General features: G+C 50.6%; 1 protein-coding gene and 2 pseudogenes across 1 annotated transcript; 2 read left to right on the top strand and 1 right to left on the bottom strand.

Annotated features, from left to right (window-relative positions):
* The first annotated feature begins 744 nt into the window (after positions 1-744).
* Positions 745-8,636, top strand: LOC144251001 (protein phosphatase 1J-like). Its single transcript, XM_077794140.1, has 8 exons — positions 745-753; positions 2,700-3,079; positions 4,414-4,525; positions 5,028-5,319; positions 5,611-5,728; positions 6,214-6,298; positions 7,143-7,261; positions 8,504-8,636. The coding sequence occupies exons 1-8, from the start codon at positions 745-747 to the stop codon at positions 8,634-8,636; spliced, it is 1,248 nt and encodes a 415-aa protein (XP_077650266.1).
* A 3,205-nt stretch (positions 8,637-11,841) lies between these two features.
* Positions 11,842-14,424, top strand: LOC144251166 (rho-related GTP-binding protein RhoC-like; annotated as a pseudogene).
* Positions 14,425-15,473: 1,049 nt separating this feature from the next.
* On the bottom strand, positions 15,474-26,323 carry LOC144251002 (helicase MOV-10-like; annotated as a pseudogene).
* Between the last annotated feature and the right edge of the window lie 451 nt (positions 26,324-26,774).

The following is a 26,774-nucleotide window of genomic DNA, read 5'->3' on the forward strand; positions in this document are numbered from 1 at the left end:
GGCTATAATAGCCTGGTGAATGGTCCCTATGGATGATGGGTGTGAGTCTCAACTTGGGAAACAAATTCTGGGACCCAGTGTCTGCATCAGAAAAAAAAATTGTAATATAATTTCCACTGTAGATTTATTTATTTAGGTACTGGAGATTGGACCTAGGGGTGCTTTACCACTGAGATACATCCCTAGTCCTTTTTAATTTTTTTACTTTGAGACAGGGTCTCATTAAGTTGCTTAGGGCCTTGTTAAATTGCTGGGGCTGGCCTCCAACTTGCCATTTTCCTTCCAAGCCACTGGGATTACAGGCATGCACCACTATGCCTGGCAATAGTAAAATTCTTTGTAAGGTTATGTTTTATATGTGAAAAGTACTAGGAAAATAAAGGCAAAGAGATTATGTGAGTTTTTCTCTTCATATGAAGGACATACCTCTTACTGTAATAGGGCTCTGGGGTTGGGGTAATGTGGAGGGAAAAGGCAAGGAGGAAGAAATGGTAAGCAAACTATCCCTGAAACACCAAATAATAAAAATAATAGGCCCTGAACCCCTGCATGTGGACTGTGAAAAAGGGGCCTGCCTTGAGGCTCTCCAGTCCCCCTTTATGGCTAGACATTATCAATCTGAACTAAGGAAAACATCCCACCGATTTGCTTCTTCCCAGCCTGCTACTTTTCTCCTCTCACCTTCTGCCACCTTGGGATGGGTAGGGGCGATGACTGCATTACCAGGTCTGGGACAGTCTGAGGATGGAGGAGGTGCGATCGTGTCAGGAATGGGTGGGTGGCTCAGGGAGATGAAAGTCTTAGGGTCTGGGTAGGCTGGAGTGCTGTGCAACAGCCCACAGACGCTGCCAACTTCCCTGGGGATCATCTGGTACAGAAGCAAGGGGTCTCCAGGCCCTAGCTCTGTGGCCTATTTTTGCAGCCACTCCATAGATGCTGGGAAGAGCAGGGAATAAGGAGCTGTGTGACAGTGAGAAGTGATAAGTAAACTGTCCCAGAAACATTGAATAATAAAAATAGCTAGGAGTCATATTTTCTTCAGTCTTTGACCTGGCAGTGATGTTATGTCATTTATCAGTGAGCTGATTCCCATTTTTCCTCAAACAGAAGGAGAACACCCATAACAAGCAGCAGCGTGATCTTTGTCCCTGTCTTTGCTGCTCTGTGGGGTCTGATGTTTTCTCCCTCTTGTGACTTCATTTGATCTGGCTTTCTGCCCAAATCTCAGGCATAATTACAGCAAATCCATACACCTGAGTGACTATTGTAGGCCAGGAAAGCCACCGCTTCTGGGAGCACAGTTTAGCCTGGGGGACAGAGTATGCTATTTTCAGGAAGCACTCAGTGGACAGAGCCCAGAGGTAGGGTCCCTATAATGAACTTGATTCCAGTGTCCGGTGATGGCTAGCCCAACTTGCATTAGGTCACCAAGACCTTGACCTCATTTGAACTGTGTGTTGGGTGGGTGTACCTGGGACCTAAAATGATCTATTCCCTGATACCGTGTGTAGGAATAGAGCTCTTCCCAGGTCAGGTCAGTACCACCTTCCCCCAGGAGGCAGAAAGCAGAAAGAATAAGCATCCCACCTGGTACTTGGTCTAGTTTCAGTCCTGGAGCAAGTGGGCTTTTAATCCGCCCAGGCAGGAGTTTAACCTGGCCTCTGTCTCCCCCTGGCGGCAGAGAACTTGCCCAGCATTCCAGGACTCCCCAACCTCTGCGCAAAGAGGAGGAAGGCAGAGGAGGAACCTCATCCCTCTAACTGCTGTCATCTTCTCCCTAACTCTCCCTCCCTGATTCAGAGAAATTAACTTGATCCTCAAGTCAGAACCGGGTTTTGGTATCAGGAGACTGACGTGGTTATGAATCTCTCAATGGCCATATGATCTCTTGTGGCACACCATATTAAATGACAGGTACATCCAGTCCCGTCTCATTTGTAAAACGGGAGTGATAAATTGGTGTATAGAACGTGCTTTGTAAAAGGCTTACTGCCCAGTAGGTCTTCTATAAATGGTATTTATTTGTTATGTTACGTTGTTATCCTTATTAACTTATGAGACGTCTAAATCTGAGTGTACGGGGAAGGTTCTGAGAAAGTAAGTGGGGTAGGAGTGGCAACCGCTCTCCCACACGTGGAAGTGGCCTTCAGAGATAACAGTACCATCAAGAGCTCAGGAATTTACCCCGGCTCTCTGATCCAAGGTGATCAGCTGTGACCTGCATGGTTACCATTGCCTCCACTCTGCACCAGCTCACTGCTCTCACTCCCACTCCAGTAGCTCCAGAGGTGTTGTCACACCAGCTGTTTCACACCCAGCGGCCCTGAAGCAGCTGTTTCAATCTGAGGTCATCAGCTTCGTTGCCCTGAAGGCAGCCTGACCACCCTGAACCAGGAGTGGGGAGACAGCCTCCCCGACCCTCATCACAATAGGGAAGGTCTATTTGATGTCTCTCCTACAGCACGACTGAAGTAAAATTTCCTTCTCTCAGATCTTTCCCACAACAAACCCATCTCCCTCTAAGAAACTGGGGCAGGACGAAGACAGAATGAGATGGAGAAGAGATAGGGAGCCAGTGGGGCGGTTCCCGGGGTGGCCTAGAGCTAGGGGAAGTTCTGCCCCGCACAGTCCCAACCAGGCAGGGAGCCAATGGCCTCAAAGGACCAACAGGGGTAAGCACCGCCCACGCTGAGCCCTAGGGTCTGGGCCTGAGAGAGGCGGGGCCACAGCCGAGGGAGGGGCCAAGAAGCACCAGGCTAAAACTGGTGCGCTCTGCCGTGGCTCACCTGGTGAGCTCAGGGGGTGCTTCACCTCTGCGCACCAAATCCCCAGACCTGCCCAGCATGACCTCCGCGCCACTGGCCGCTGCTACAGAAACGCCCAAAAGCCCTCCAGCGAGGCCAGGGAGCGAGAGCTGGGCGTCAGCGAAGACCGTAGAGGCTCCAGCGAGCTTCTCCAGACCGACCTTTCTGCAGCTGAGTCCCGGGGGCCTGCGATGCGCCGACGACCACGCGTGCTGGGCTGTGCAAAGCCCTCCGGACAGGGGCCGCCGCCTGCCCTGGAGCACTGGCTACACTGAGTGAACGCCCTCCCAGGGCACCCAAACCTGGATGGGACTACCACTTCTCCCCAACTCTGCATCCCCGCTCCAGGGATGCGCTCCCCGTGCGGCGCTAGGAGCCATGAACCCCCGTTTCCCGGGACCTTTGCTATCCTCTGGGCTTCGGGCACCACCCGCCTCCGGCCCTCTCTTCAATCGGGTGCAGCCTGAATCACCTTCCTCAGGACCTTGTAACTCGTTGATAACCCTCACTCTCTCCCCTCAAAACCCCGTTTTTTCCCAGAGCTGAGGGGGTGGGGGTGGGGGGCTCTGCCAAGGATGAGTTGGCCAGGTCCTAATCATGGCTCTGCAGGTTAAAGGCTAAGGGACTGCGGGGTGAGGGCGGTTGTTCAAAAAGGAGCGGAGTTCCTTCTAACCAGGGGATAGGGATTGGGAAGACTATCAGCAGCTTCCAGCCCTAGAGCCCCAGTTCCCTGTCCCTCTTACCGTTCCCCTCCCCCTCCACACCCAGAAATAGCCCAACACCAGAAGGCCGCCGGCCTCCCAGGGTGGGGGAGGGGGCAGCCTACTGCAGTGGGAGGGTACCCTTTGGACTGCGTTCTCTGGGTAGACCTATTGGTGCAGCAGATAAAGGAAATAGACCCCTTGATCAGGACGGCGGGCGTGCTCCTAGACTACATGGATTTTTTAATGCATCTACCAGAAAACCTAACCCTGAGGGAGATGGGGACACTGAGATCGCTGAGAAAGGTGGCTGGTGGTCTCATGTCCCAACCACCACCTCTTTTAACTTCCTACAAGGGAGAAGTTTGTGGTTAAGTGGCTCCTTCCCAGTCCAGGTGGGCCTATACTCTTACTCTACTTTCAATTCCTCTTTCAGGATCTGGGCTGAAGCACTTCCTCACTGCCAAACAGGCAGAAACTTTTGCTGGGTAGTTTTAGGGTGAGGGTGGGTGTGCCCATGAGTTGTGGAATGCTGGGGACAAAGTACTGGGAGAACTGATTGAGGTTGGAGGTGGAATGTAGGGTCTTGGCGAGCAGAGAAGTAAAGCTTCTTACCCTCATCTTGCCTCCTCCAGCAGAACCCCTGAGGGAGCCTCTTTTGCCAAGTAAGGGGGGATCTGAGGCAGGCAGGTGCTACTGTCTACCTTTCTATGAAGTAGGGCCTGCCACCAAGACAGTATTCCTCGTCAGCTCTCCCTGCTCCTTTTCTCTCTGGCCTGGATACCAGGTGGCTGTGACTTTTCTCAGCTTGGCCAGCCCACAGGGGAGGATGTGTATATGTCTAAGGTGGGGGTTATTCCAGGACCTGGTCTGGTGTCCAACCTGATGTGGTCACTCTGGCCTGGCAGTGTCATCAACACTGGCAAGAGGTGGCACAATGAGGACCAGGTTTGCTGTGAAGTGTATGTGGAAGGATGGAGGGGTGTTACAGGGGCCCCTAGGGAGCCTAGCCAAAGCCCAGTAAGACCTCACCCCTTCTCTTAGCCTCCAGAGACACAGACACTCATCCTGAGGGATGTCAGGCATCTGGTTTTATTTCTGAAACTGGGGAAAACTGCCTCCTAACTCACTAGCTTTCTGTGTTTGCCACAGAACCCTTATGTGGCATTGATTCCTGCCATGTCAGATGAATGTTTACTTTTCTACTTCAAATGTAGATGTTCGTGTATTATGGATAATTTAATTAATTACTGATGCTGATTTTTGCATCTTTTATCCTCAGAATTTGGCTTTTTTGAGGGTCTCCTTTCTTTTGACACATAGTGTGCCCTGGGTGAATAAGTGAATAAATCTAATTTGCCTGTAATGTCAACCTCTCTAATATTTATTGGATGCCTACAGTCTTGTTCTTTTCCCTATACTATACTATACACACACACACACACACACACACACTCACACATACACACACATACACACACACACACACAGATTTATTCACCTTCAACTTTTCCCCCACCAGGGACTCTGCTTCTATTATTGGGGCCTGTTTGATGGACATGGCAGTGGTGGAGCTGCCAAAATGGCCTCATGGCTCCTGCATCGCCACATCCAGGAGCAACTAAAGGACCTAGTAGAAACACTTCAAGACCACTCACCACCTCCCCTCTGCCTCCCATGCACCTCAGGGACCCCAGGTTCCTCTGATTCTACTCACTTGATTGGTCCTCAGTCCTGCTGGTCTTCACAGAAGGAAGTGACCCATGAAAGCCTGGTAGTAGGGGCCATTGAGAATGCCTTCCAGCTCATGGTGAGTGGGTGGCCTAGGACAAAGGCTGGCTAGGCAGACACTCTGGCCAACTCTGTGTGAGAGTCAGGTGGCCTCAGGGACAGACCCTGAGAACCCACAACACTATTGAGAGCCAGAGCAGAGTTTGGTTCTGAGGGGAGGCAGAAGGGATAGTTACCCCCATCTGTTTCACTATTTTTCCAGTTGTGGTTTGGCTGTGCCAGATAATTTCTGCAGATGGGAGTGGGTAGGGTGACTCGGTGTCTGCAAACTCTTCTTTTACTCTCCTCACTCTTGACCCTTCCTCACTTGGCAGGTGAGCAGATGGCTCGGGAGCAGGAGTGTCTTGGCCACCAAGTAGAAGGGGGCTGCTGTGCACTGGTTGTGGTGTACCTGCTAGGCAAGGTGTATGTGGCCAATGCAGGTGACAGCAGGTATGAAGGAGAAGGGCTTTAAAAGTGGCTACAAGGGGCCATACTCTCTAGGATGGGGGGATAGAAGAGTGAGGTGGTGAGGTTCAAAGTCAAATATTGGACTTGGCATGGTGGCACATGCCTGTAATCCCAGAAACTCAAGAGGCTGAGGCAGGAGGATCACAAGCTCAAGATCAACCTCAGAAATTTAGTGAGACCCTATAATAAATTGGGTCTCAAAATAAAATCAAAACAGCTGGGGATATAGCTCAGTGGTAAAGCTGCCCTGGGTTCAATCCCCAGTACTGTAAAAAATAAAATATTTAAAGAAACCCCAAAGATTGAAGGAGCTTGGAGGACCATAGATATAAAGAAAGGCCTGATATATCCACAAGGAGAGGAAAGATGGAGTCCTGGGTAAGGAATCCTAAGCAGAAGGCCTGGTCCCTCTGGAATTATCCATGAAGGGGGCTGAGGAGAGCCAGGCCTTTTCTGTCTCTGGGCAGGGCCATCATTGTCCGGAATGGTGAAATCATTCCAATGTTCCCGGAGTTTACCCCGGAGACCGAGCGCCAGCATCTTCAGCTGCTTGTAAGTAGAAACCAAACTTCCTACCCACATCGTTTACTGGCTCTTGTGCCTCTCTGCACTCTTGTCCCTGAGAACATCCCCCCAACCCTACCCTCTCTCTGTCTCTGTCTCTCTCTCTCTCTCACACACACACACACACACACCACCACCACCACCACCACCACCATACCACCAAACACAGAACAATCCCTACTGGGAGCTTCTTGGGAAGCTGTGTGGGCTCTTGAATGCAGGGCTGAGCCCAGGGGATAATGCTAAAGGAAGGAGCCTGAGATGGTTTGCAGCACCCACTGTGGCCCCAGCTGAGGAAGGAAGTAAAATCAGAGGTGAGGGGAGGGAACAGAAAAGGCCCCTGGGCTCTGGAACTGGACTGCCTGGATACTGAATCCTGATTTGTTGTTCTCTGCTAATTATGTGACCTTTGACAATTCCTTAACCTCTCTGTGCAGTAATAGTTCCTGCCCCATGGGTTGTTTTGAAGAGTAACTGAGTTAATGTGTGTATCAGAATAGGGTGTAGCATGTGGACCTTTACTTAAAGGTCTGCTATAATAAATATCATCTAGCCAGATACAGTGTGGCACACCTGTGATTCCCGCAACTCGGGAGCCTGAGGCAGGAAGAGCATAAGTTCAATGACAGCCTCAAAAAATTAGCAAGACCCTGTCTCAGAATAAAAATTAAAAAGGGCTGGGGATGTAGCTCAGTGGTAAAGTACCCCTCAGTTTAATCCCCATTACTTCAAAAGAAGAAAAAAAATAACATTATCTATATATTGTACTAGGGTACGCTGTGAGTATAACATCCCCTGGCCCTTTGCTCTGTCTGGCCATTCTCAACCCCAGGGATTCCTGAAACCAGAGCTGCTAGGTGGTGAATTCACCCATCTTGAGTTCCCCTGCAGAGCTCAGCCCAAGGAGTTGGGGCAGAGGATGCTCTACTGGGACCAGAACATAACTGGCTGGTAACACTTCCCTCAGAGCTAACACTACTAGGAGATCAGGAGATAACACTACTAGGCCATCAGGTTATTGTGAGGACTGAAATAGTTAATGTATATGGAGTCAGGTTCCATAAGCGTTAGATATCTTGAGATAGTTTGTATTCCTCATTTAGACTACAAATTATTTGAAGGCATAAATCAATCTTCAGCACATAACTCTCACTTCATACTGAGTGAACTACTGAGTGGATTAAGAGGCCTGGGGACCAAACTGCTCTTGAACTCAGTTTGCTCATTTACCAAATGTGTTGGCTGTACTTAGATCTTTAAAGTCTGTAAGACTTCTAACATGCATCTATTCGGCAAATATTTCTTGAAAACCGATCATGGGACACACACTGTGGTAGACAAGGGGAGGGGAAGACTGGAGGAGCACGGTAGTCATCAGAAGACAGCACCAGCATTGTAGTCACACAGGACTGACTGTACGAATTCTTGCTATCAGAAATCTCAAACATTTGCTAAGCTGTGTCTTCAAATCTCAGTTTCCTTACAGGCAAAAGAAGATGGGTATACAACCCCCGAAAGGATTGTGACAAGTATTTAAAAGGTTGAGTTATGTAGTTCCTAGAATATACAAGTCAATAAAATGTTGATAGATTTCCTCCTTCTTTGTCCACTTCCTCAATCATTTTTACAAGGAAGATCTACATGTAGGGAAATACGGTATGTAACACATCAGAAGGGGCTAGTGTCGCTAACGGCACAGTAATACAATAGGAGTGGGAACTGTATTCCTGGTTGGGGATCCAGAAGCACTTCCAAGAGTAACCTTGGAGAAGTAGGTAGGAATTAGTCTCAGGGAAATTCCAGGCAATGGATGGAAGGGAATACGAGGCAGAACGGTGGTCTGGTTCTGCAGGTCCCAGAAGGTTCTGGAGGGCCTTCAGACTAGGGATGAAGTCAGGCTATGCTTGCTCCGCAAGGATTCTAGTGGCAGAGAGTGGTCTTCTGCACACACCACGTCCCACTCCATCGCCCACGCGGGCACCCAGGTTTCCCAGTCCTGCCTCCCGCGAGCGCCCTGGTGGGGCAGGAGCGGGTGCTGTTTGGCCGCAGGAGGGCAGCAGCGGCCCTTCCTGACGCCACCCCAGAGCCTCTCAACTTTCTCAACGCCCATCTGCACCTAGGGGCTGGAAGGCCGGGCAGAGGCCGAGTCCTCCGGGGTCCCACCCGCTCCGGTAACCGCCCACTCCTCTGCAGTTCTGGCAGCTCACAGCGACTCTCCTTCCAGCCTCTCACCCAGCCAGGGACAGGTGCCCCCAATCCTCGCCGCAGCGGAGGCGACCCTTGGCCGCCTGGGGCTGGGCCGGAGGCCAGCCGAGCCAAGGGCTGAAGGAGGGCAGGGCCCGGCCCCTAGGGTCAGTCTCAGCCTCCTGCACCAGCCGCGCAACTGGAGGCAACGGAGCAGAAGGTACAGAGGTCCTGGCAGGGGAAGAAGGGCGTCCCAGTTCCCGGGAGAACAGTTTCCTCCTCTCCACTAGCCGAGAACTCAGGCGGGTCCAGTGAGGGGTTTTGGCCCGTTCCCTCCCCTTGGACGCAGCGTCCGGGCTGCACTGGGGTCCGGCCTGCTGGGCTCCTCCCCGGACTGCAGCAAGGGGCCCCAGGAGCGGCCTGGCAGGGGCTCTCTCCTGCTGAGGCCCTGAAAGGAGCCCTTTCCCTACCCTCCGGGTTTCTCCGAGCCTCCCCCGTGAAACAAGGGAGCGGCCTTGATCTCCCTCCGCAAGGGAACCCAGCCCAGACGCCCTGGCTAGCCCCAGGCTGGACGGCCCAGCGCGGACCTGGCCTGGGGTGCTGGGGATGGGCTGGGAGTTCTTCCAGGCCCCGACGGTGGAATGGCGGGAATAAGGGCGCGGTGTGACCCTTGGGGGCTGCCACTGCTCAGCGGAGGTTGGGCGGAGGTTGGACGCTGCCCTCGACAGTCCTTGGAAACTGTCTGGGGCATGGGGTAGGGGAGACCTGGAAGAATCCAGCCCTTGTGTGTTCGTGTGTTCATTCATGCGAGTTTGTGAAGGAATCTACCCTCCACACTCCCCATCTAGGCTAAAGATTTATTTTAGGGATGTCAGCTGGGGAGCCCGGGGCAAAGAGTTCTCTCAGTTCTGACTTTAAAGTTGAGGAAGAGGTGTCAACTGAAGAGTGAGTCTTTCCCAAACTTCAGGGGAAGTGAGCCAGGTAGGAGGCCCACTGGATCTTCGGGAAAATCAAGAGAATGAGCTAGGTATCCCACATATCTTGTCTCAGGGGAGGCACCAGAAGTTCCAGGCTCCATTCCAGCTCCACTTCAGTCTCTGCGTGGGGTTTGGTTGCCCGTTTTACGGTCAGTGGGGCAGTTCCTCTGGGGTTTCCTCTCACAGGGAACTATTGTTCATGCCATCTTGGCATTGGGCCTTGTGTCCTGGCTTGGCCTGGGCTGCTTGCTCTTCTGGCCCAACCAGAGCCTGGAGGGAAAGTCTTCTGAGCTGGAGGTTTCAGGTCACTTAATTCATGTCCTTGTCCTGAAGTTCTGGCCTCTGCCTCCCACCATCTGGTGCCAGTTGCCTTGCTAGGGGATGGCAGTGGCGCACTCTTGCCTAAGTGACTGGTAGATCAGTAGTTATTGCTCTCTATCAGCACTGCCTGTGTTGGAGTTACCCCAGCCCATGTTTACACAGTTGCATGAGTTGAACTAATGGGAGTAGGTGGGGGAGTTGGAAGAAATCCTAGTGTCAGTCACCTGGGTAGACTTCAATGAACCCCTGTTTGGAAGGGATGTGTCGGCAGGGCACATCTTCCCTGTCATTTGGGGTATCAGCAAGAGCCCCTTTGTGATCCGGAGAGTGGTTTGGATAAATTCTCAGTGACTTATGTCCTCTTCCTCCACATCCCAGTTTTCTGAAGGTGTAAGTGGAGGAGAGGGAGGGGCCACCTAGCATCCCACTGTTGAAGAGAAACAGCCTGGGGCTGGAGTATTCTGCTTCCTAAAAAGCAGACCCAGGCTATATAATGTGAGGTGGTGGAATGCAGGGACTAGAAGAGCTCAGCCCAGCATGACAGGATGTGGGACTGAGGAAAACCTAGGTTTGAGGCAGAGATCAGGTTACCTACCATACCTTGTGCTCCCTGCCTAGTTGGTGGAGGGACTGGTCCTCATTTGTCATTTCTTTTGGGGCTCCTCCCAGCCCAGGCTCTAGCTCCCTCCCTCTTCCCAACAGCCTAGATTTCATTTCAGCTCCAGAGCACACCCTCTCTTTCTCCCTGACTGCAGGGCTGGGAATCTAGCTGGGTGGAGTTTGGCTCCCCTCCCTGGGGAAGGAGGAAGTGAGGGGAGCTGTGAAGGTGTGACGAACTGCAGGTGTGATGAACTGCTCCTTCATGTGTGTTGGTGATGAGGGACACATGATAACCCTGGGAAGCTGACTCCTTGCCCTGAGTCACAGGGAGGGGTGGGCAGGGCATAAAAGTGAGCAGGACAGAGGGAGGAAGGGGCTGTTCCAGAGTGGGTGGAGGTGATTCCCTAGTGGATTATTCTGTCCCTCTGCTGTGGTGGATGTGTGATTCCCTACAGTGTAGTCATTGTCCCCTACTGGGGGCTGAGTAACCTAGTGTTGCCGCCAGGCCCAGCAGGAAGAGGGGAGGAAGGCAGGCTGCCCTAATGTGACCTGTGGGTACTGCCTGGACTGAGCCTCCTTTGTGTGACCCGGGGTTTGGGGACAGGGTGGGGTGGGTCAGAGAAGCTGCTGGCTGCTGCCTCTGTCCTCTGTCTGGGGTTTCCTCCTCCTGCTCTCCTTTCCACCTCTGAGGTGACATGTAGAAAGGCAGAGACTCTGGAGGCATAGAGCCCTGCTTTGAGTGCTGTCCTTGACACTCTGATTATCTAACCCTCAGAGAGTTTCCTTGTTGTCAAAATGGGAAGTGCACCATTCACCTAACAAGCCACTGGAACCTGAGGTAAATAATTTTTGTCAAAATACCCAACAAAGAGTGGGTACCTTGGGGCTTTATAAATATTCCTTCTCTTACCTATCAGCCTCCCAGTAAGTGGTTCTGCTAGTATCTGGTTTTGTAGAGGGACTCCTTATTTTTGACTAGGCAAGCGTGACTCAAGCCAAGGCACAATCTGTTCTAGATTATACCTTAGCAATTATTAAACCTTAAATGTATCAAATCTTGTTACAAATGAAATCTGTCTCATGACTCCAATATGCAAAGCAGATAAAGGCTGGCTTTTCTGGAGGCATCCCTGAACTGTTTCCCTTCAGTTGAGTGTATAACTTTGAAAGTCGTTTTCTGGTTCCCAAGTGGGTTCTTCCACCTCCCACTGCTATATTTTAACCCATTGGAGAAGACCTGTCCCTGCCCCAGAAATTAAAAATCTTAAACTCTGTTTCTTACAGGATTGGTGCTTGGCAAGAATGTGCCGAAGCAAGCCCCCTTTTCTGTTTTCTCTTCCTTTGCCCAGGTTTGTGGAGAGGTTTTGGCAGTCACAGAGCAGTTTTTGTACTACTAGTTTTTATTTTTCCCCCCAAATCCCTACTGCCTCTTGTTTGCCAGCCCCAGCCATGGCTGCAATCAGAAAGAAGCTGGTGATTGTGGGGGATGGTGCCTGTGGAAAGACCTGCCTCCTCATTGTCTTCAGCAAGGATCAGTTTTCAGAGGTCTGCTTCCCTACTGTATTTGAGAACTATATTACAGACATTGAGGAGGACAGCAAGCAGGTAAGGCCAAGAGCCCTTTCCTATCCTGCCTTGGAACCCTGTTCCTGGTCATGTAGTATGTCCTTCCTTACCACTCTCTCACATCTTTTATTTTCCTGTGGGAACAAGTAAAATTTGAGAAATGAAACTGCACTTTTAGAAAACCTGGATATATTCACGTGTGATGTTACATGCCCATCATGCCAGCTACTCAGGAGACTGAAGCAGGAAGATTGATCACAAGTTTGAGGTCAGTGTGGGCAACTTATCCAGACCCTATCTAAAATAAAAAGGGCTGGAGTGTGGCTTATTGGTAGAGTACTTGCCTAGCATGTGTGAGGCTCTGAGTTAATCCCCAGTACCCCAAAGAAAACCTGGATATATCCTCTGGTTCTACCACATACTCGCTTTGTAATCAGGGCCAAGTCCCTTTGCTTCTGGGTTTAAACTCCCCACCACCACAAAATGGTGATGATGGCATGACTTACCCTAAAGGAGTGTGAGAATTAAAGTGGTATTCACGATAGCTATTCATTTGAGATCACAAAAATCAAACACATTTTAGTGATTTTTGTGGGAGAGGGGTTACTAGGGGTTGAACCCAGCAGCACTTTGCCACTGAACTACATCCCCAGCCCTTTTTACTTTTTTAAACAAATTGATACAGCATCTTGTTAAGTTCCCCAGGATGGCCTTGAACTTGGCGATTCTTCTGTCTCAGCCTCGCACATAGCTGGTTTATAGGTATGCACCAGTACACCCAGTTTACATCTTAGAACTTTAAAGAAAAACTCAATTGAGTTTGTTATGACTGTGATTAATATAGTGCCTTGCACACAGCAGGACCAGTGGTTTGAGAGGATTTCTGGGTAGTAGGTTGGGGCCCTTGGGGTCAGCTATGCATTGCCCGTTTGTCAGGTGGAACTGGCTTTGTGCGACACAGCAGGGCAAGAAGACTATGAATGTCTGCAGCGCCTCTCCTATATGGACACAGATGTCATCCTCATGTGCTTCTCCATTGACAGCCCTGACAGCCTGGGTGAGGACTTTGGAGAGAGGGGGTGGAGATACTTTGGAGTCAGCCATCTTCAGAGGCTGTGGGGATGGAGTCACAAGGGCCACACATTCTCTGCTGGCTCCTTTGTTGTGGCATCTCCAGTGTTTGGAAGAGCTTGGGGGAGGATATGCTACAAGGGATGGGGTTTTGAGGTATGAAGGAGACCATCAGCCTCAGACTGCTATGGGAAGGAAGACCAGTGCTCACATGCTTAAACCAAGGTACCTGTTGGGACATGTCTGTGCAGAAAACATTCCTGAGAAGTGGACCCTGGAGGTGAAGCACTTCTGCCCCAACATGCCCATCATCCTTGTGGGGAATAAGAAGGACTCGGGCAAGATGAGCATACCAGGAGAGAGCTGGCCAAGATGAAGCAGGTGGGTGGGGCTGCCTGATGGGGAACCCTGGGGAGGAAGGTGCCCTCTGAGGGGTTGCAGGCTGGGGCAGAAATGAGCTCTCTCTTCAGCCGACTGTCCTGTGTTAAGCAGTCATAGTGATATCTACCTCTTCCTCTCCCATGTGTGTGCCCTGCTAAGAATCTGAAGGAACCTCAGTATCAAATCAGATGATCATAGAATGAAGTGACTTGTCCAAGGTCACTTGGCATTTTCATTTATTCCAGTTTATTATTCTGTCTTTGGAATTGGGGCTACTAAGATGAATAAGGAAGTCCTTGTCCACGGGGAGACAGCTTATGTTTCACTTAGGGTATGCAGACTGCACCATCAGTGTACCTGGGGAGGAAGGGCATCATCAATGGCTGAAAAAAGGCTTAGAGGGCAAGGGAGCTGGCTTATTCAGGGTCTCACTAAGCGGTCCACTGACCAGAGGAAGAGTTTATTATAGGAAGCTGCCAGGGTATGGAATAGAGACTATCTTGAGAGGATAATTATATAAGGCAAGGTTTTAAACTGGAAACAGCAGGCACAAGATGGGTTGGAGGGATGATGGAGAAGGTAGGTCATTAAGGAGGTAGCCGACACACATTTAGGCAAAACATATGTGGACCATAGGGTCTGCGATTTGGTGGGAGAGGAGGGGCTAGTCTGGGGACAACTTTGAATGTAAATATGAGGTTTAGATCCCTGCCTTGGGCAGCCGGGGTCTGGATGCTTTGTGGGCTCAAGGCTGGAGGAGGTATTTGTTATAGTTACTATACTTATAGGTCATGTGGTGAGAGGTGCACCTAGCCACCAGCTTCCTCTGCCTTATCTTCTGTCTTCTCAGAAACCCGTCCGATCTGAGGAAGGCTGGGATATGGCAAATCATATCAGTGCCTTGAGTGCTCCACCAAAACCTATGAGGGAGTGCCAGAGGTTTTCGAGATGGCCACTCGAGCTGGCCTCCAGGTCCACAAGAATAAGCGCCGGAGAGGCTGTCCCATTCTCTGAGATCCCCACGGCTCCTGATGCCACCTTTCTTCACAGGGTCTTAGGGATCACCCACCTGCCCTTGAGCTCCACCCTTAGGACTCCATGCTGAAGGCTCCTTTTTACAGTTCCCTCATGCCCAGGACTGCATCGTTTCCCTAGCCCCCAGAGTGGTGGCAGGCCTGCCCTCCCTCCCTGTCCTCTGGGAGCTGGGCCTGTGGCCTGCCCTTCTTGAGCAGTCCCTGTCCCTGCTGCCTTGGTCCAGGGGTAGGGCTCTTGCTCCCTTTGGCCCTCCCCAGAGGATGGTCACACACTAGCACTTTATATACTTCTGGCTCAGAGGAGCATTTCTAGGGTAGGTGGATTGGGGTTTCTCTTTGGGGCAGGGGCCTTGTCTCTGACTGCACTTGGTGGGGGGCATGAATAAAGGCCACAGGTTCCAACATGTGTGTGGCAGCTTCCTGTTTCCTTTGTCTGGTTCCTATCTTGGCTACAAGCCCAGAGTCCCATCTCTCTCTTCATTTCCAAGTTGCTTGCCAGACTGGCTCCCTGTTGGCAAAGGCAGGAAGTGGAAGTGTGGAGTCTTAGAGCAGAGATGAGGTCATGCCTGGCTTAGCCTGGGAGGCGGGTGATGGGCATGGTCTCTAGCCTGGACTAAACTTAGAAACCGGTGGGTGGCTTCCCTGCCCACTGAGTTTCCTCCCCTGGACATGGAGGCTGTGAAGAGATGTGGCCCTGGACAGGGTGTGACAGTCTCACCCTCTTGCAGGTCAGCTTGGGGATACAGGAAGCTGGGGCCAAGATGAGGAGACACGATCAAGAAACTTTTGCATAGAACAAGATTTTTTTGTTTTCAGAGTTTTTCTTCCTTCCCCTTCCCCCATAACAATGCTAACAAGCAGCTTGATGTGTCATTCTCCCCAGGAGTGGAAGGGTGGAATGGCTTGGTTGTAAACACCCTCCCCCAGCCTTCCTGTCCCTTAGAGGGGCAGCCCAGCTGGGTTCTGGTTCAGGGTTGGGTGCAGCGGGCTAAGGCTTCGCTTGGTGTGAGAAGGCAGGCAGCTGTATCTTCAGAGCTCATTCCTCCACTCGAGCTCCACTTGCAGGGACAGGCCCCCTTCACTCTCCCACTCCTGGGGGAGGTAGTCATGACCATGGGGCCCTAGAAAGAAAGGAGGTATGCTTTGTCTTCTTTACCTTCTCTTCCACCACTGTCCCCTGCCTGGCCCACCCTGGCCCAACCATACCTAAGGTAGAGGGGCTGAGCTTGCTCAGATCTTGAAGTAAGTTCTGTCCGTTCTGTAGGTCCAGTTTGGCAGGAAAAGGACACCCTGTATACCCTATGTTTTCTTTACAGAACTCCAGGAATCTGTGGGGTACAGAGGTGTTGGCACACAGAGCTGTGCAGGCCTGGATGAGGAGTACCAGCATAGGCTGGAGGCCAGGCCTGGGTCCTCCCACATCTGAGCTTTGGTTGCTCAAGCTCTAAATGTCAGCTCACTTACAAATATGATGGAGGTTTTATGAAGATTAACTGATCCTGAGGATTGAGCCATAAGCAGGTAGTAATGAAGATACAGCTGCCTAAGCTGGGGCTTGTGGCCACCATGAAGGATTACAGGGCAGGAATGCTCACGCTTTCCAGTCAGGGTCATGGCCCAAGAGAATGGGGTTGCCCACTATGATGAGCAAAGCTTTGGCCCAGGTCACAGCCACGTTTAACCTCTGGAAGGAAGAAGTGGTGGGGTCATGGGAAGGAAGGGCCAGAGGAAGGAAGAATTACTGCCACACCCACCAGCCCTCCAACCTTGGGGTTCTTAAGGAAACCCAGGTTAAAGTGCAGACCCAGCTGCAAAAATCTCTGCTTCACACAGTAGAGATAAAGACAACGCTACGTTCTTGGCCTTGGAATTCTTCCACAGAGCCCACCTAGAAGAGATAGAGGCAGGGCTTGAGAATAGGTGGGTTCAAGGGGAACTTAAGGAACGTCTGCCCCATGGCGCTTGAGCTGCAAGGAGGGTACACTGGGCAATTGTTGATCAGTGGATGAGTGCTGCTACAGGGGACAGGAGGCATTCTCTGGAAGCACAAGCCTCAAGAGTGAAGCTAACTCTGGGATCGAGCCTGTAAAGCCATCAGAACAAAGCAAACAGTGTTGCAAAGAATACAGTAACTACAAACAGTGTTTCTGAAACTTTCCTGGAGATAATCAGCAAGTACTTGTTAAGACTATAGAACCTTGGGCCCTAACCCAGACCTCCTGATCAGAATTTTCCAAGGCAGATGTCTCCAAATCTCAAAAGAGTAGGTTTCAGGCTTGCACCTGAGGAGCTGCAAAAAATAGTAGTGCCCTGGCTCTGCCCAGAGATATCAGTGTTAATTGGCCCTGGCAGTATTAAAAGCACTCCAGGTGATTTTTCTCTGTACTAAGAGTTTCAAATCACCATCTCAGAGCAAGTGTTAAGCTACTGAGGGTGGAGATGAGGTGATAATATCACATGACAGGCGGGGGTAGGCTGTGGCATTTGGACTTCATTCTTAGGGCAAAGACCTCAAAACTGCCCAATCACAGTGACATGGGAAGTTGTTAAACATGCAGGCTTCCTGATCCCATGCCAGAACTATAAGCTGGAGCTTTGAGGAGCAAGAGGATGGGGAAAAACCCAGTTCTGTCCAAGGCAGTGGAGGTGGGACAGAGACATGGGCCAGACTGAAGCAGTGGCACAGGAGCTGAGATCTCTGATTTGGGAAAAAGAAGGGTACAAAGAAGGTGAGAGTGAATGTGAAGTAGTGTGTCACCTTCAAGTCCTTTATGTCATCCAGTCTCCAAAGCTCCCTGTCAAGTTTGGTGATGCAATAATGGATTTTTTCCACCTGGAATGAAGGGAAAGGCATCTTTCTCTTATGCAGTCACCTCAATTCAAGAGGAACCAGGCAGAAAGGAGGCCAGAGAGCTGGGGAGCAAAGAGGGAGGAGGCGGCTGACCTCTGCACTCTTCTGAGATATAGGGCCAGCAGAGGCCAGGGCTGTTCGAGAGGTATCACCTGGGGGAGGACCCATCCTTGCTGGGAACTGAGGGCCTTACCTGCTTCCAGTATGGTGAGATGACTCCAATGCTTCGTTGGCTCAGGCGGGATTTCCCCTTCTTAGAGGAAGGGGCCAGGAGCAGCTTCAGGTAGGAGGTCACCATGGCAGCCTCTTCAGGGTTGAAGAAGGATGGGCTATTGCACTCACGCTCATCTTTGTCCATCACACCATGAAAGATGATGGGAAATCCCTGGACACAGGGTTAGAAGAAACCCTCAGCTGGACTTCCTTGCTTCCCTTCCCTCCCACTCCAAAACCCTTGCAAGCAATAAGGAAGCTTAGGCCAAGGTGACAACTGGAGGGACCCCTTGTGTCCAGTCGAGCCTTTTCCTACCTTCAGTAAACAATCAAGATATGGGGGTGGGGGCATGAGTCCTGCTCTGTCCAGCCTCACCTGTTGAGGCAGACCCTCTTAGTAGCAGAAGCACTCTCTATCCACCACATCTGCACAGGCCTGCAGCTCTCCATCGTAGTAGAGTTGGTTGGGAATGTCCAGGATGGTGGAATGGGACCTGAGAGTCAGGAGGGAGGGAGAGCTAGACCAAGGCCTGGATTACTTTTGTCCCCTGAGGGGACAGGCTTTAGGCCCACACACGAGCGTCTTGCTTTCTGCTTCCTGCATAGCAGGACACATTCACCTGCAAGTTCTCCTGCCAGGCATTTCACACCACATAAAGCAGAACTTGTGGGTCCATAGGGATCCAGTGACCAGCGAAATTATTATTATTTTTTCAAATTACTTTTAAAAACTAAGATTTACCAGGTATGGTGGTGCATGCCTGTAATCCCAGTGGCTTTGGAGGCAGAGGCAGGAGGATGACCAGTTCAAAGCCAGTAAGACCCTGTCTCTAAAAAATACAAAATAGGCCTGGAGATGTGGCTTAGTGGTCATGTGCCCAGTTCAATCCCTGGCACACCCCATCCCTCAAAAAAAAAAAGAAAGAAAAAAAAAACTAAGAAATTAGGGACTCAGCTTTCAATTTTGCCAAGGAAGGTCAGTATGAAAACAATGTATCACTTCCCATTACCCTTATTTGAGATAATATGTTAAATCCAAAAATAAAAGTAGTAAAAACACAATAACATTTCCTTTCTGCAACTGTCCTATTGGTACTCATCCAAGCATTTTTTTTAAAGAGAGAGTGAGAGAGGAGAGAGAGAGAGAGAGAGAGAGAGAGAGAGAGAGAGAGAGAGAGAGAGAATTTTTTTAAATATTTATTTTCTAGTTCTCGGCGGACACAACATCTTTGTTGGTATGTGGTGCTGAGGATCGAACCCGGGCCGCACGCATGCCAGGCAAGCGCGCTACCGCTTGAGCCACATCCCCAGCCCTCATCCAAGCATTTTTAATGTCTAAACTTATTCACTAAAAGAAGTATATAAACAGGGTGTGGCTCTGTGTGCTTGTAGGTCCAGCTAGCTATTCAGGAGGCTGAGAAAGGAGACTGGCTGAGGCCAGCCTGGGCAACAAAGAGACTCTTAAAAAAAAACAAAACAAAACAGGGCTGGCTATGTAACTCAGTGGTAGAATTTTTGCCTAGCATGTGTGAGAGCCTGGGTTCAATCCCCACCACTGCAAAACAAACAACCCTGCCTAGCCCTCTAATTTGATAATATTTTTATGAAAAACTATTCATTTTCTCATTTCTCCTTGGATTGCCTGGAAATGCCATCTGAGACAGACATCAGACACATCCTGGTGTCTGACCACCCCATATCTAGATAATCTCACTAGTCCAGAATGAAACCACTAGCTAAAGGAGGCCTCTGACCTTCCAGTCTACAGTCATTTCTGCATCACAGAGGCGCAGAGCACCAGGAATGCAGACCAGAGCCTCCTGCGCAGTGGGTGCGGAGGCATGGGCTAGGAGTGGAGGGAGATGAGGGTGTGGGCATACCTGTAGTTTCATAGTAGCTTGGTTATTAACTGAGGTGATGAACTTGGTCGTAGCCATCAGGGCCCTTCTTGTACAGGGCATTGTAGGTGAGCAGCCGTTCCAGCAGCGAGTACCCCAGCCCATACTTCTGTGTCAGTGGGGACTGCAGCACAGGTCCCAGCTGTCGAGGGTCTCCAGCCAGCACCAGTTCCCTCCTGGATTGCCTGTTTCCTTAACTTCCATCAGTCCTAGAAGGCAAGGGTGGAATGAGGAGAAAGGTACGTGATGGGATCTCCCCATGCAGGGTGGCACACCTGCACCCCACCCTGAGCCACTCCCCTGCTATGGCCACCAGACTCTCAGGTTCCATGCAGTGGCCAGCATCATCAATGAAGATGTGTGTGAAGAGATGGATGGGAAACTGGGCTGATACCAACCTGGGAGGTGTCAGGCCAGGCAGGGTCATCCCCAGGCACCCAACTACCAAACCTGAATGCTCATCCAATCTGGTCCCTCACTCACCCACTGAGAACCCTTCCCCATCTTCCCAGCCCACTACACTTTTATTTACACACATACTCCCCACCTGCTGGCCATGATGAGTGGTAATTAAGACTCAGTATTCCTGCAGTTCCTTCTTGGCAGGAAACTCATACTCCCCATTTTTCGCATCCCTGTTACAGTAGGGCTATGGATTGTAAAGCAACATGAGGCATCAGCTTGGTTCTACCCATGTCCCCCCTCACTTTGGCACTGGGCCACTTTATAGACAAGAAAACTGAGGCCCAGGGAGGGTTCTCACCCACCCAAAGGTGAGTAACCAAGTCTCCCTAGTTTTCTGGTTTACCCTTAGAGTCTCCCAGACATCTGCCATCCCTTGACCCTCTGCACTTCCCTTACCTTAATGTCCTCAGGTACCATGCGGATCTCCCTACTGGGGGCCAGGAGGCAGCAGATGGAGCTGGGAAGGTGGACCCAGAGCCACTGACAGAGAAGGTCAGCACCCGAGTTGGACGGAGCTCAGGCTAGGATGTGAGCTTTGGGCAAGTGCTTCACCACCTGAGATGCGGACAGGTAGAGTGTGGGAAGCAGTTTCCCAAACTCTGGTGACTCACACTGGGGCAGTGCAGCATCTGCCTCCCACAGCCAAGTGAGGCAGTGATATAAAAGACAAGTTCTATCCTGGAGCCCTGCTAGTCCAATTAGCACTTTGACGTGGGACAACAACTGCAATAAAACACACAAGTCTATGAATACTGAAATGAAAAAAGTCACTGCAAGAGCCACACAGTGCCCAACCTACTCAACAGTGCTCAACAGCCACACTGACTCTAGCTCCCCACTTTAAAAAAAAAAGTAGCTGTAGATGGACAGAATGCCTTTATTTTATCCGTTTATTTTTATGTGATGCTAAGGATTGAACCCAGTGCCTCACCCATGCTAGGCAAGTGCTCTGCCACTGAGCTACAGCCCCAGTCCTCCCCACCTCCTTTTGATGGCTGCTGAGAAACAAGAACTTTCAGGGAGATGAAGGAAATCAGAATTTGGGGGAAAAAGCTCCATCTGGGGGAGTCAAGGATATAGGTCCTAGGTTTATCCTCAAGCCTCACCTGCTTAATGGCCTCCACTAATGTGACAGTCTTGCCAGTGCCTGGAGGCCCAAAGATGATGTAGGAGGCTGAACGTGTGGTGTCCATAACAATGTGCTTTAAGGCCTGCAGCTGCTCTGGGTTTGATTACAGACTCCGGTCATACAGCCTGGCAGGGAGGATAGGAATCCGAACTTCAACTTATCCAGAATCCCAGAGGCCTCTAGGACTCCATCCTCAAGCCCCACACTCCAACCAGCACTGGAGTCCCCTGCCCTCCGTCTCAGTTGAGCTTCACATCTGAGGGCAGCAGCGGGACCCCACGGGAGGCCACACGAAAAAGCATGGACCACAGCAGCCTGCGCCCTGTCAGTTCCAGGGCCCGATGCTGGACCCACAAGGGCTGGCGGTTGAAGGTGAAGTTCACCTTGAAAGTCAGCCCATCCACAAATTGGCTCAGGAGGGTTTGGATAGGGAGAAAGGTAGAGGAGCTCCAGTTAGATGGGCCAGACAGTAAAAAGCCAGGACCTCCCTCCACCTCAATCTGCTCCACTCCCTCTTTCCAAGACTTCCATAAAAGCTCCCTAGGAGAGGTAGCTGCTGGAGTAGCTCAGAGTTCCCTGGAAGAAAAGCCCCTGCCCTGTGGTTGGGATCCACTCATCTTAGGAGAAAGCCTCTCGTCTCCCCTGGCCTGAGGGAGAAGACTGAAGAAGGGTTTCCCCAACACCCACCTCATGGAAAAGCTCAGTTTGACACGGTCCAGTTCCACCTTGTGCATGAAGCCCTTGTAGGTGATGGAGTCCTCCTGGTGTGTCTCAGAGGACAGAAGGGAAAACAGGTGGTCCCCCTCAGCACTGAGGGGTGGCTCTCGGTCACACCAGGAACCTACAGGGTGTGAACTTAACCAACTTCTGTCCCAAGCATGGTCACTGAAGGACCCAACCCCCAGGCTCTCCAGACCTCTGAGGGACGAAAACTGAGGCTCTGGCCTTCTAACCCAAGACTCAGAGAGCTGCGTTTTCCCTGTCCCCCTTCCTCTCCCACCAGACAGGAGTTGTGGGGAGAGGAAGGAGACAACCTTCCCCAGCTGCTCACAGGTGCAGAACTCCAGGGTGCTAGTTTAAGGCCTGGCAGCCGCTTCCCACTCTACTCAGCTGCCCTCTCACCAGCTCCGTTCTACTCTGCCTTTAAAATCTTGTTAAAACTCATCTCCTGTAGTCATCTTGCCCTGATCATCCTTGTTCTCTCTTCCCACCTGCATTTGTGTGGAGAAATTCATTCTCATGGGTAATTATGGTCTAAGGTACACACATTCAAAATCTGTGTGCTAGAAAGGGGTCCAAGAATTATCCAGTCCAGCTCTATGCTTTTTAGATAAGGAACCTATGGCTCAGAGAAAGCAAGGATCTTGCCCAAGATCACACAGCTAGTAGTAGCAAAGTCTAGATTAAAACCCCAATGTCCTGCTCTGACACCATTTTCGGCAAGGGATGCCCACCTTACCCCTTGCTGGCCCCTCTGTGACAGGAACCATTTTATCCTTCTAGTTTGCCCTGTATTTAGGAATGGCCTATAGAGGTTGGCTGACTTGAGTCTGCCCTCCATGCACCTGATCTGAGCCCCAACCTCCAGAGTGAGCAGCCTGGGGTTCTGGTCCATGGAGTCCCAGGTCATGGGCACCGATTCCAGGTCATAGTGCCTGATGTCGTGCTCCATCTGCAGCTTCTCCAGGTGCAGCAGCAGTCAGAGTTTCACCTCATAGTTCCTCCATGTCAGGGCTGTCTCCAGCTGGGCCCTGGCAGTGATGGTTGGGGGATGAAGTGGGAAGGGCAGGAAAGGGACAGGTCAAGCACCCCCATGACCAGGAGCATCTACCCTCTCCCATTTGCAACTAGGAACACACCAGGAATCAGAGAAGACCAGAAGGACAGAGAAATGGATTGGGTCAGAGGCCTTGAAGAAGGGAGCCCCAAGTCTTGCTTCCTCCGATGTCCTTGACCCAACCTCAGACCTGACTTGAGTATCCGCGGTAGATCTTATGGCGGAAACATTCTCCCCCAGATCTTCCTTCCATGACTCACACCCTAACCTCATTCAAAAGTCATTCTCTGTTCAAATGTCACCTCCTCAAAGAGGTCAGGACTGACTGCTCTCTGTAAAACATCACCAATTCATCCTCTTGTCCTGCTTTGGTTTTACTTTAGCATTACTTGAGTTCTTCAAAGCACTCACCAGAATATGGAATGTACAAGATAAAATAAAAGAAATGATCAGTGCTCACTGTTCCCCACCATAATGGGCAAGGCCCATTTGGAACAGCACCTGGCAAGTGGGCATGCTCAGCAAGGGTGAAATAATAGAGCCTGGGAGGCTGGACAGACATCCAAAGCAACAGGCAGAGGCCAGCAGGGAGAGAGAAGATGGGAGTGGGGTACCGAGGGGAGGTACTTACTTGATCTCAGCAATCTCCTTTGAGGCAGTGAAGATACTTGTTCCCTGAAGAAGGATGGGGAGCAGCTGCCTGAGGCGTGGGGGTAGGTAGTAGGTCTCCAGTTCCATACTTAGCTTCAAGTCATAGCCTTTAGCACTGCAGAAGTGGGGGGAAAGCTGTCATAAACATTGAACTTGTGACCTTCAAGACTCTGGGAATGCCCCTCCGTGGAGGATGCACAAGGACCCCTGTGATGCCATTGCCAAAGGGTGGTCGGCAGCCTCTGCCCAAGGACATGAAGCTCACTAGCTCATGTGGCTGCTCGGTCCATGGCTGGACCAATTTTGGAAAGCCCAATACTTGGAATATTTAAAAATATTATTTATAATACATTTTCATTATTAAAAAAGAATCTGGCAAAATATTATAACATTTTTACCATCCTGAGACAGCCAATGTTAATTTTGGGGGGTATTCAGGCTTCCAGGTTAATTTATATATATATAGTTTTTGTTTTGGGGTACCAGAAATTGAACCCAGGGGCACTTTACCACTCAGCCACATCCCCAGCCAGCCCTTTTTAATTTTGGTTTTGAGACAGGGTCTCAGTAAGTTGCGTAGGGCCTCACAAAGTTGCTGAGACTGGCTTCAAACTTGTAATTCTTCTGCCTCAGCCTCCTAAGTCACTGGGATTATAGGCATGTGCCACTGCACCTGGCACCTATATATTGTTAAATAAAAGTGAACAATTATCTAACTGTGAAAGTCCTACAGTATTTTGTAACTAGCTAACTATGTCGAAAAGATGTTTACACATGAGTCCATTTGCATGATATGTCCAGCATAGGGAAATTTATGGAGACAGAGATAAAGTGAGTGGCTGCTAAGCACTGAGCAGGTGGGTGAGTGATAAAAGGGTGGTAGCTGAAGGGTATTGGTTCACTCTTCTTTGGCATAATAAAATGTTCTAAAACTGACTGTAATAATGGTTGCACATATCTGTGAACATACTAAAAAAATCACTGACCTGTATGATATGTGAATTATTTCAGTAAAGTTGTTTTAAAAAAGAGAGAGATCTGGGTGCGGTGGTGCATGCCAATAATCCCAGCACCTCAGGAGGCTGAGACAGAAGGATCAAAAGTTAAAGGCCAGTCTCAACAATGTAGCAAGATCCTGTCTCAAAATAAAAAGGACTGGGACTCTAACTCAGTGGTAAAGTGTTACTTTACTGATTTCAATTCCCAGTACTACCAATTTTTTTAATTTAAAAACAGAAGAGAGGGGGCTGGGTAGAACATGGGCTTAGCATGCATGGTTTTGATCCCCAATGCTATGAGAGAGAGAGAGAGAGAGAGAGAGAGAGAGAGAGAGAGAGAGAAAGAGAGAGGTGTGTCTGTCTATAATGGGCTGCCTGATAATTCATTACACAGTGAAAACACTTCTTAAAATATGTTTTCATACTGTCCTTGTTCCTGCTACTCTCCTGCAACTTGCTTCCTAGGCAGAAAAATTTTTCTGAGCCCAGAGGAGGGAATAAAGGGGCCCCTGGTTCCCAGGTCTGGGCTTTTCCCAAGGGCCCACACTGTTGTGATAAGGACATGCCAAGACCCATCAGGTCTGGACGGAGGGCTTACAAGTCAGGTCTTTCTCCTTCCTCTATCTGGTTGGTCAACACAGGGTTTCCAGTGATCCAGGTGCGCTTGATGGGAGTCGTGGGCTTCAATTGTGCAGCCAGAGGGCTGTGGGCGATGGCAGCAAAGAAACGGGAAATGTAGAAAGTGCCAGCTCCTTCTGAACCCAACTCCCTAGGTCCCAGCAGCTCCCAGAGCACCGTGGCTGGGAAGTAGCTCACAAAGCTGGTCTTACATTGCACATGCAACTCATAGCATTCACCTGCAGGAAGAAGGCTGAGTGAATGGGATGGGGGAGGGAAGGAAGAGACCCTCCCACCAACATGCTGACCCCGACACTCCGCAGCCGGACCCATCCTGAGAGGAGACCACTGGACAGCCACAGCGTGTGCTCCAAAGCTGCAGCCCTGCAAGGACAAGCCCTGCCTACCAGAGTTCTTTCCTTTGGAAAGCTACTCACCAGGGCCCAGCAGGCAGGGCAGCTTCTGGTCACCATAGTAGAAGGCAAACTGGGGTGTCCAGCAGAGAGGAAAGAGGTGACTGAGGGTAGCAGGTTTGTTTCCTCTGTTCAGGAGCCTCAGGGTCAGCACCTCCTTGTGGTTCAAATCCAGGCAGATAAGGAGCTGCTCATCTTGTGCTTCTTGTGGCCCCTGGACTTCCATGTCCACCCCATGCTTCCCGTGAAGATACTCAGCCCTGGGGAGAGTGGGAGTCAAGGGTGGGGGCCAGGGTAGGAGGGGCCTGGGCTGGGGGATGCCCTGGGGAGAGTGCCAGCCATGTTCCCACCCACAGCCAAGCCCCCCACCTGCTTCCCCCATTCCTTAAGGAAGAGGCCTCCCCACAACTTGAGCAAACTACTCTTTTCTTGGTTAGACAGCCCCTTCCCCCATGCCCTGAGCACCCCTCACAAGCAAGTGTGTGTGCACCAACAAACACACACACACACACGGACACACACACACACACACACACACACACACACACCTGTCATAAAAGTTCTTGGCTTGCAGTGACTTGTGGTGCTTGCTGATATCTCCTCTTTTCTGGGAGCCACGAGTCAGTCCAGTGGTCTAGTTTGAAGAACCTGACCCGAGTCTTGGTGACGTATGCCAGATTTGCCTTGAGAAGCACTGAGACTGAACCCAGAGAGTCCAGTGTGTGACCGCAGTGCAGCGTCTGAGGCTCCCAGGGCAGCCTAGGGGAGGGGACACATCTCCCAAAGATGAATGGGCACTACCCAGGCAAAAGAGGGAGAGCACAGTGAGTCAAGGTGAGGGGGTTTTACCTTGCTACCTGGGCCATTACTGCACCTCTGGGAGCCTCGCTTCCCTCCGTTATGAAATGGGAATGGCAGGGCTTGCCTCTTTTAAAGGCTGCTGTGATCCTCACCCAAGATAGTAGCATTGCGGCAAGCCACTTAGCCCAGCACCTGGCACATAGAAGACCTCAGTAATAGTGAGTGATGATTAGTATCACATAAAGAAGTTTCAAATATATCACACCTTGTGTTGTTCTCAAGTAGTTTTCCATAGGAGGCCACACAATCTAACCTAGTGTGAGGAAATGTCCAGAAACCAAGTCATTCTCCAGCTGGGCTAACCTTGTACCTTCTTCCAGGCCAACAGTATAGGAAAGCCAGGAATAAAGAATAACAGGCTTTAGCAACAGGAAATGCAATGTCAGTGAGAATCAAAGCTACAAGGATGGGGAAGATGAAGCAGGGGAAAATGTTATGTTGTAGAAATTGATTATG

The sequence above is a fragment of the Urocitellus parryii genome, chromosome Y (genome assembly GCF_045843805.1).
Source record: "Urocitellus parryii isolate mUroPar1 chromosome Y, mUroPar1.hap1, whole genome shotgun sequence".
Classification (NCBI taxonomy): Eukaryota; Metazoa; Chordata; class Mammalia; order Rodentia; family Sciuridae; genus Urocitellus; species Urocitellus parryii.

Coding starts and splice junctions, on each gene's coding strand:
- LOC144251001 (XM_077794140.1), top strand. Junction 5,729..6,213: donor GCCAATGCAGGTGACAGCAG/GTATGAAGGAGA, acceptor GTCTCTGGGCAG/GGCCATCATTGTCCGGAATG. Junction 7,262..8,503: donor GACCAGAACATAACTGGCTG/GTAACACTTCCC, acceptor ACTCCTCTGCAG/TTCTGGCAGCTCACAGCGAC.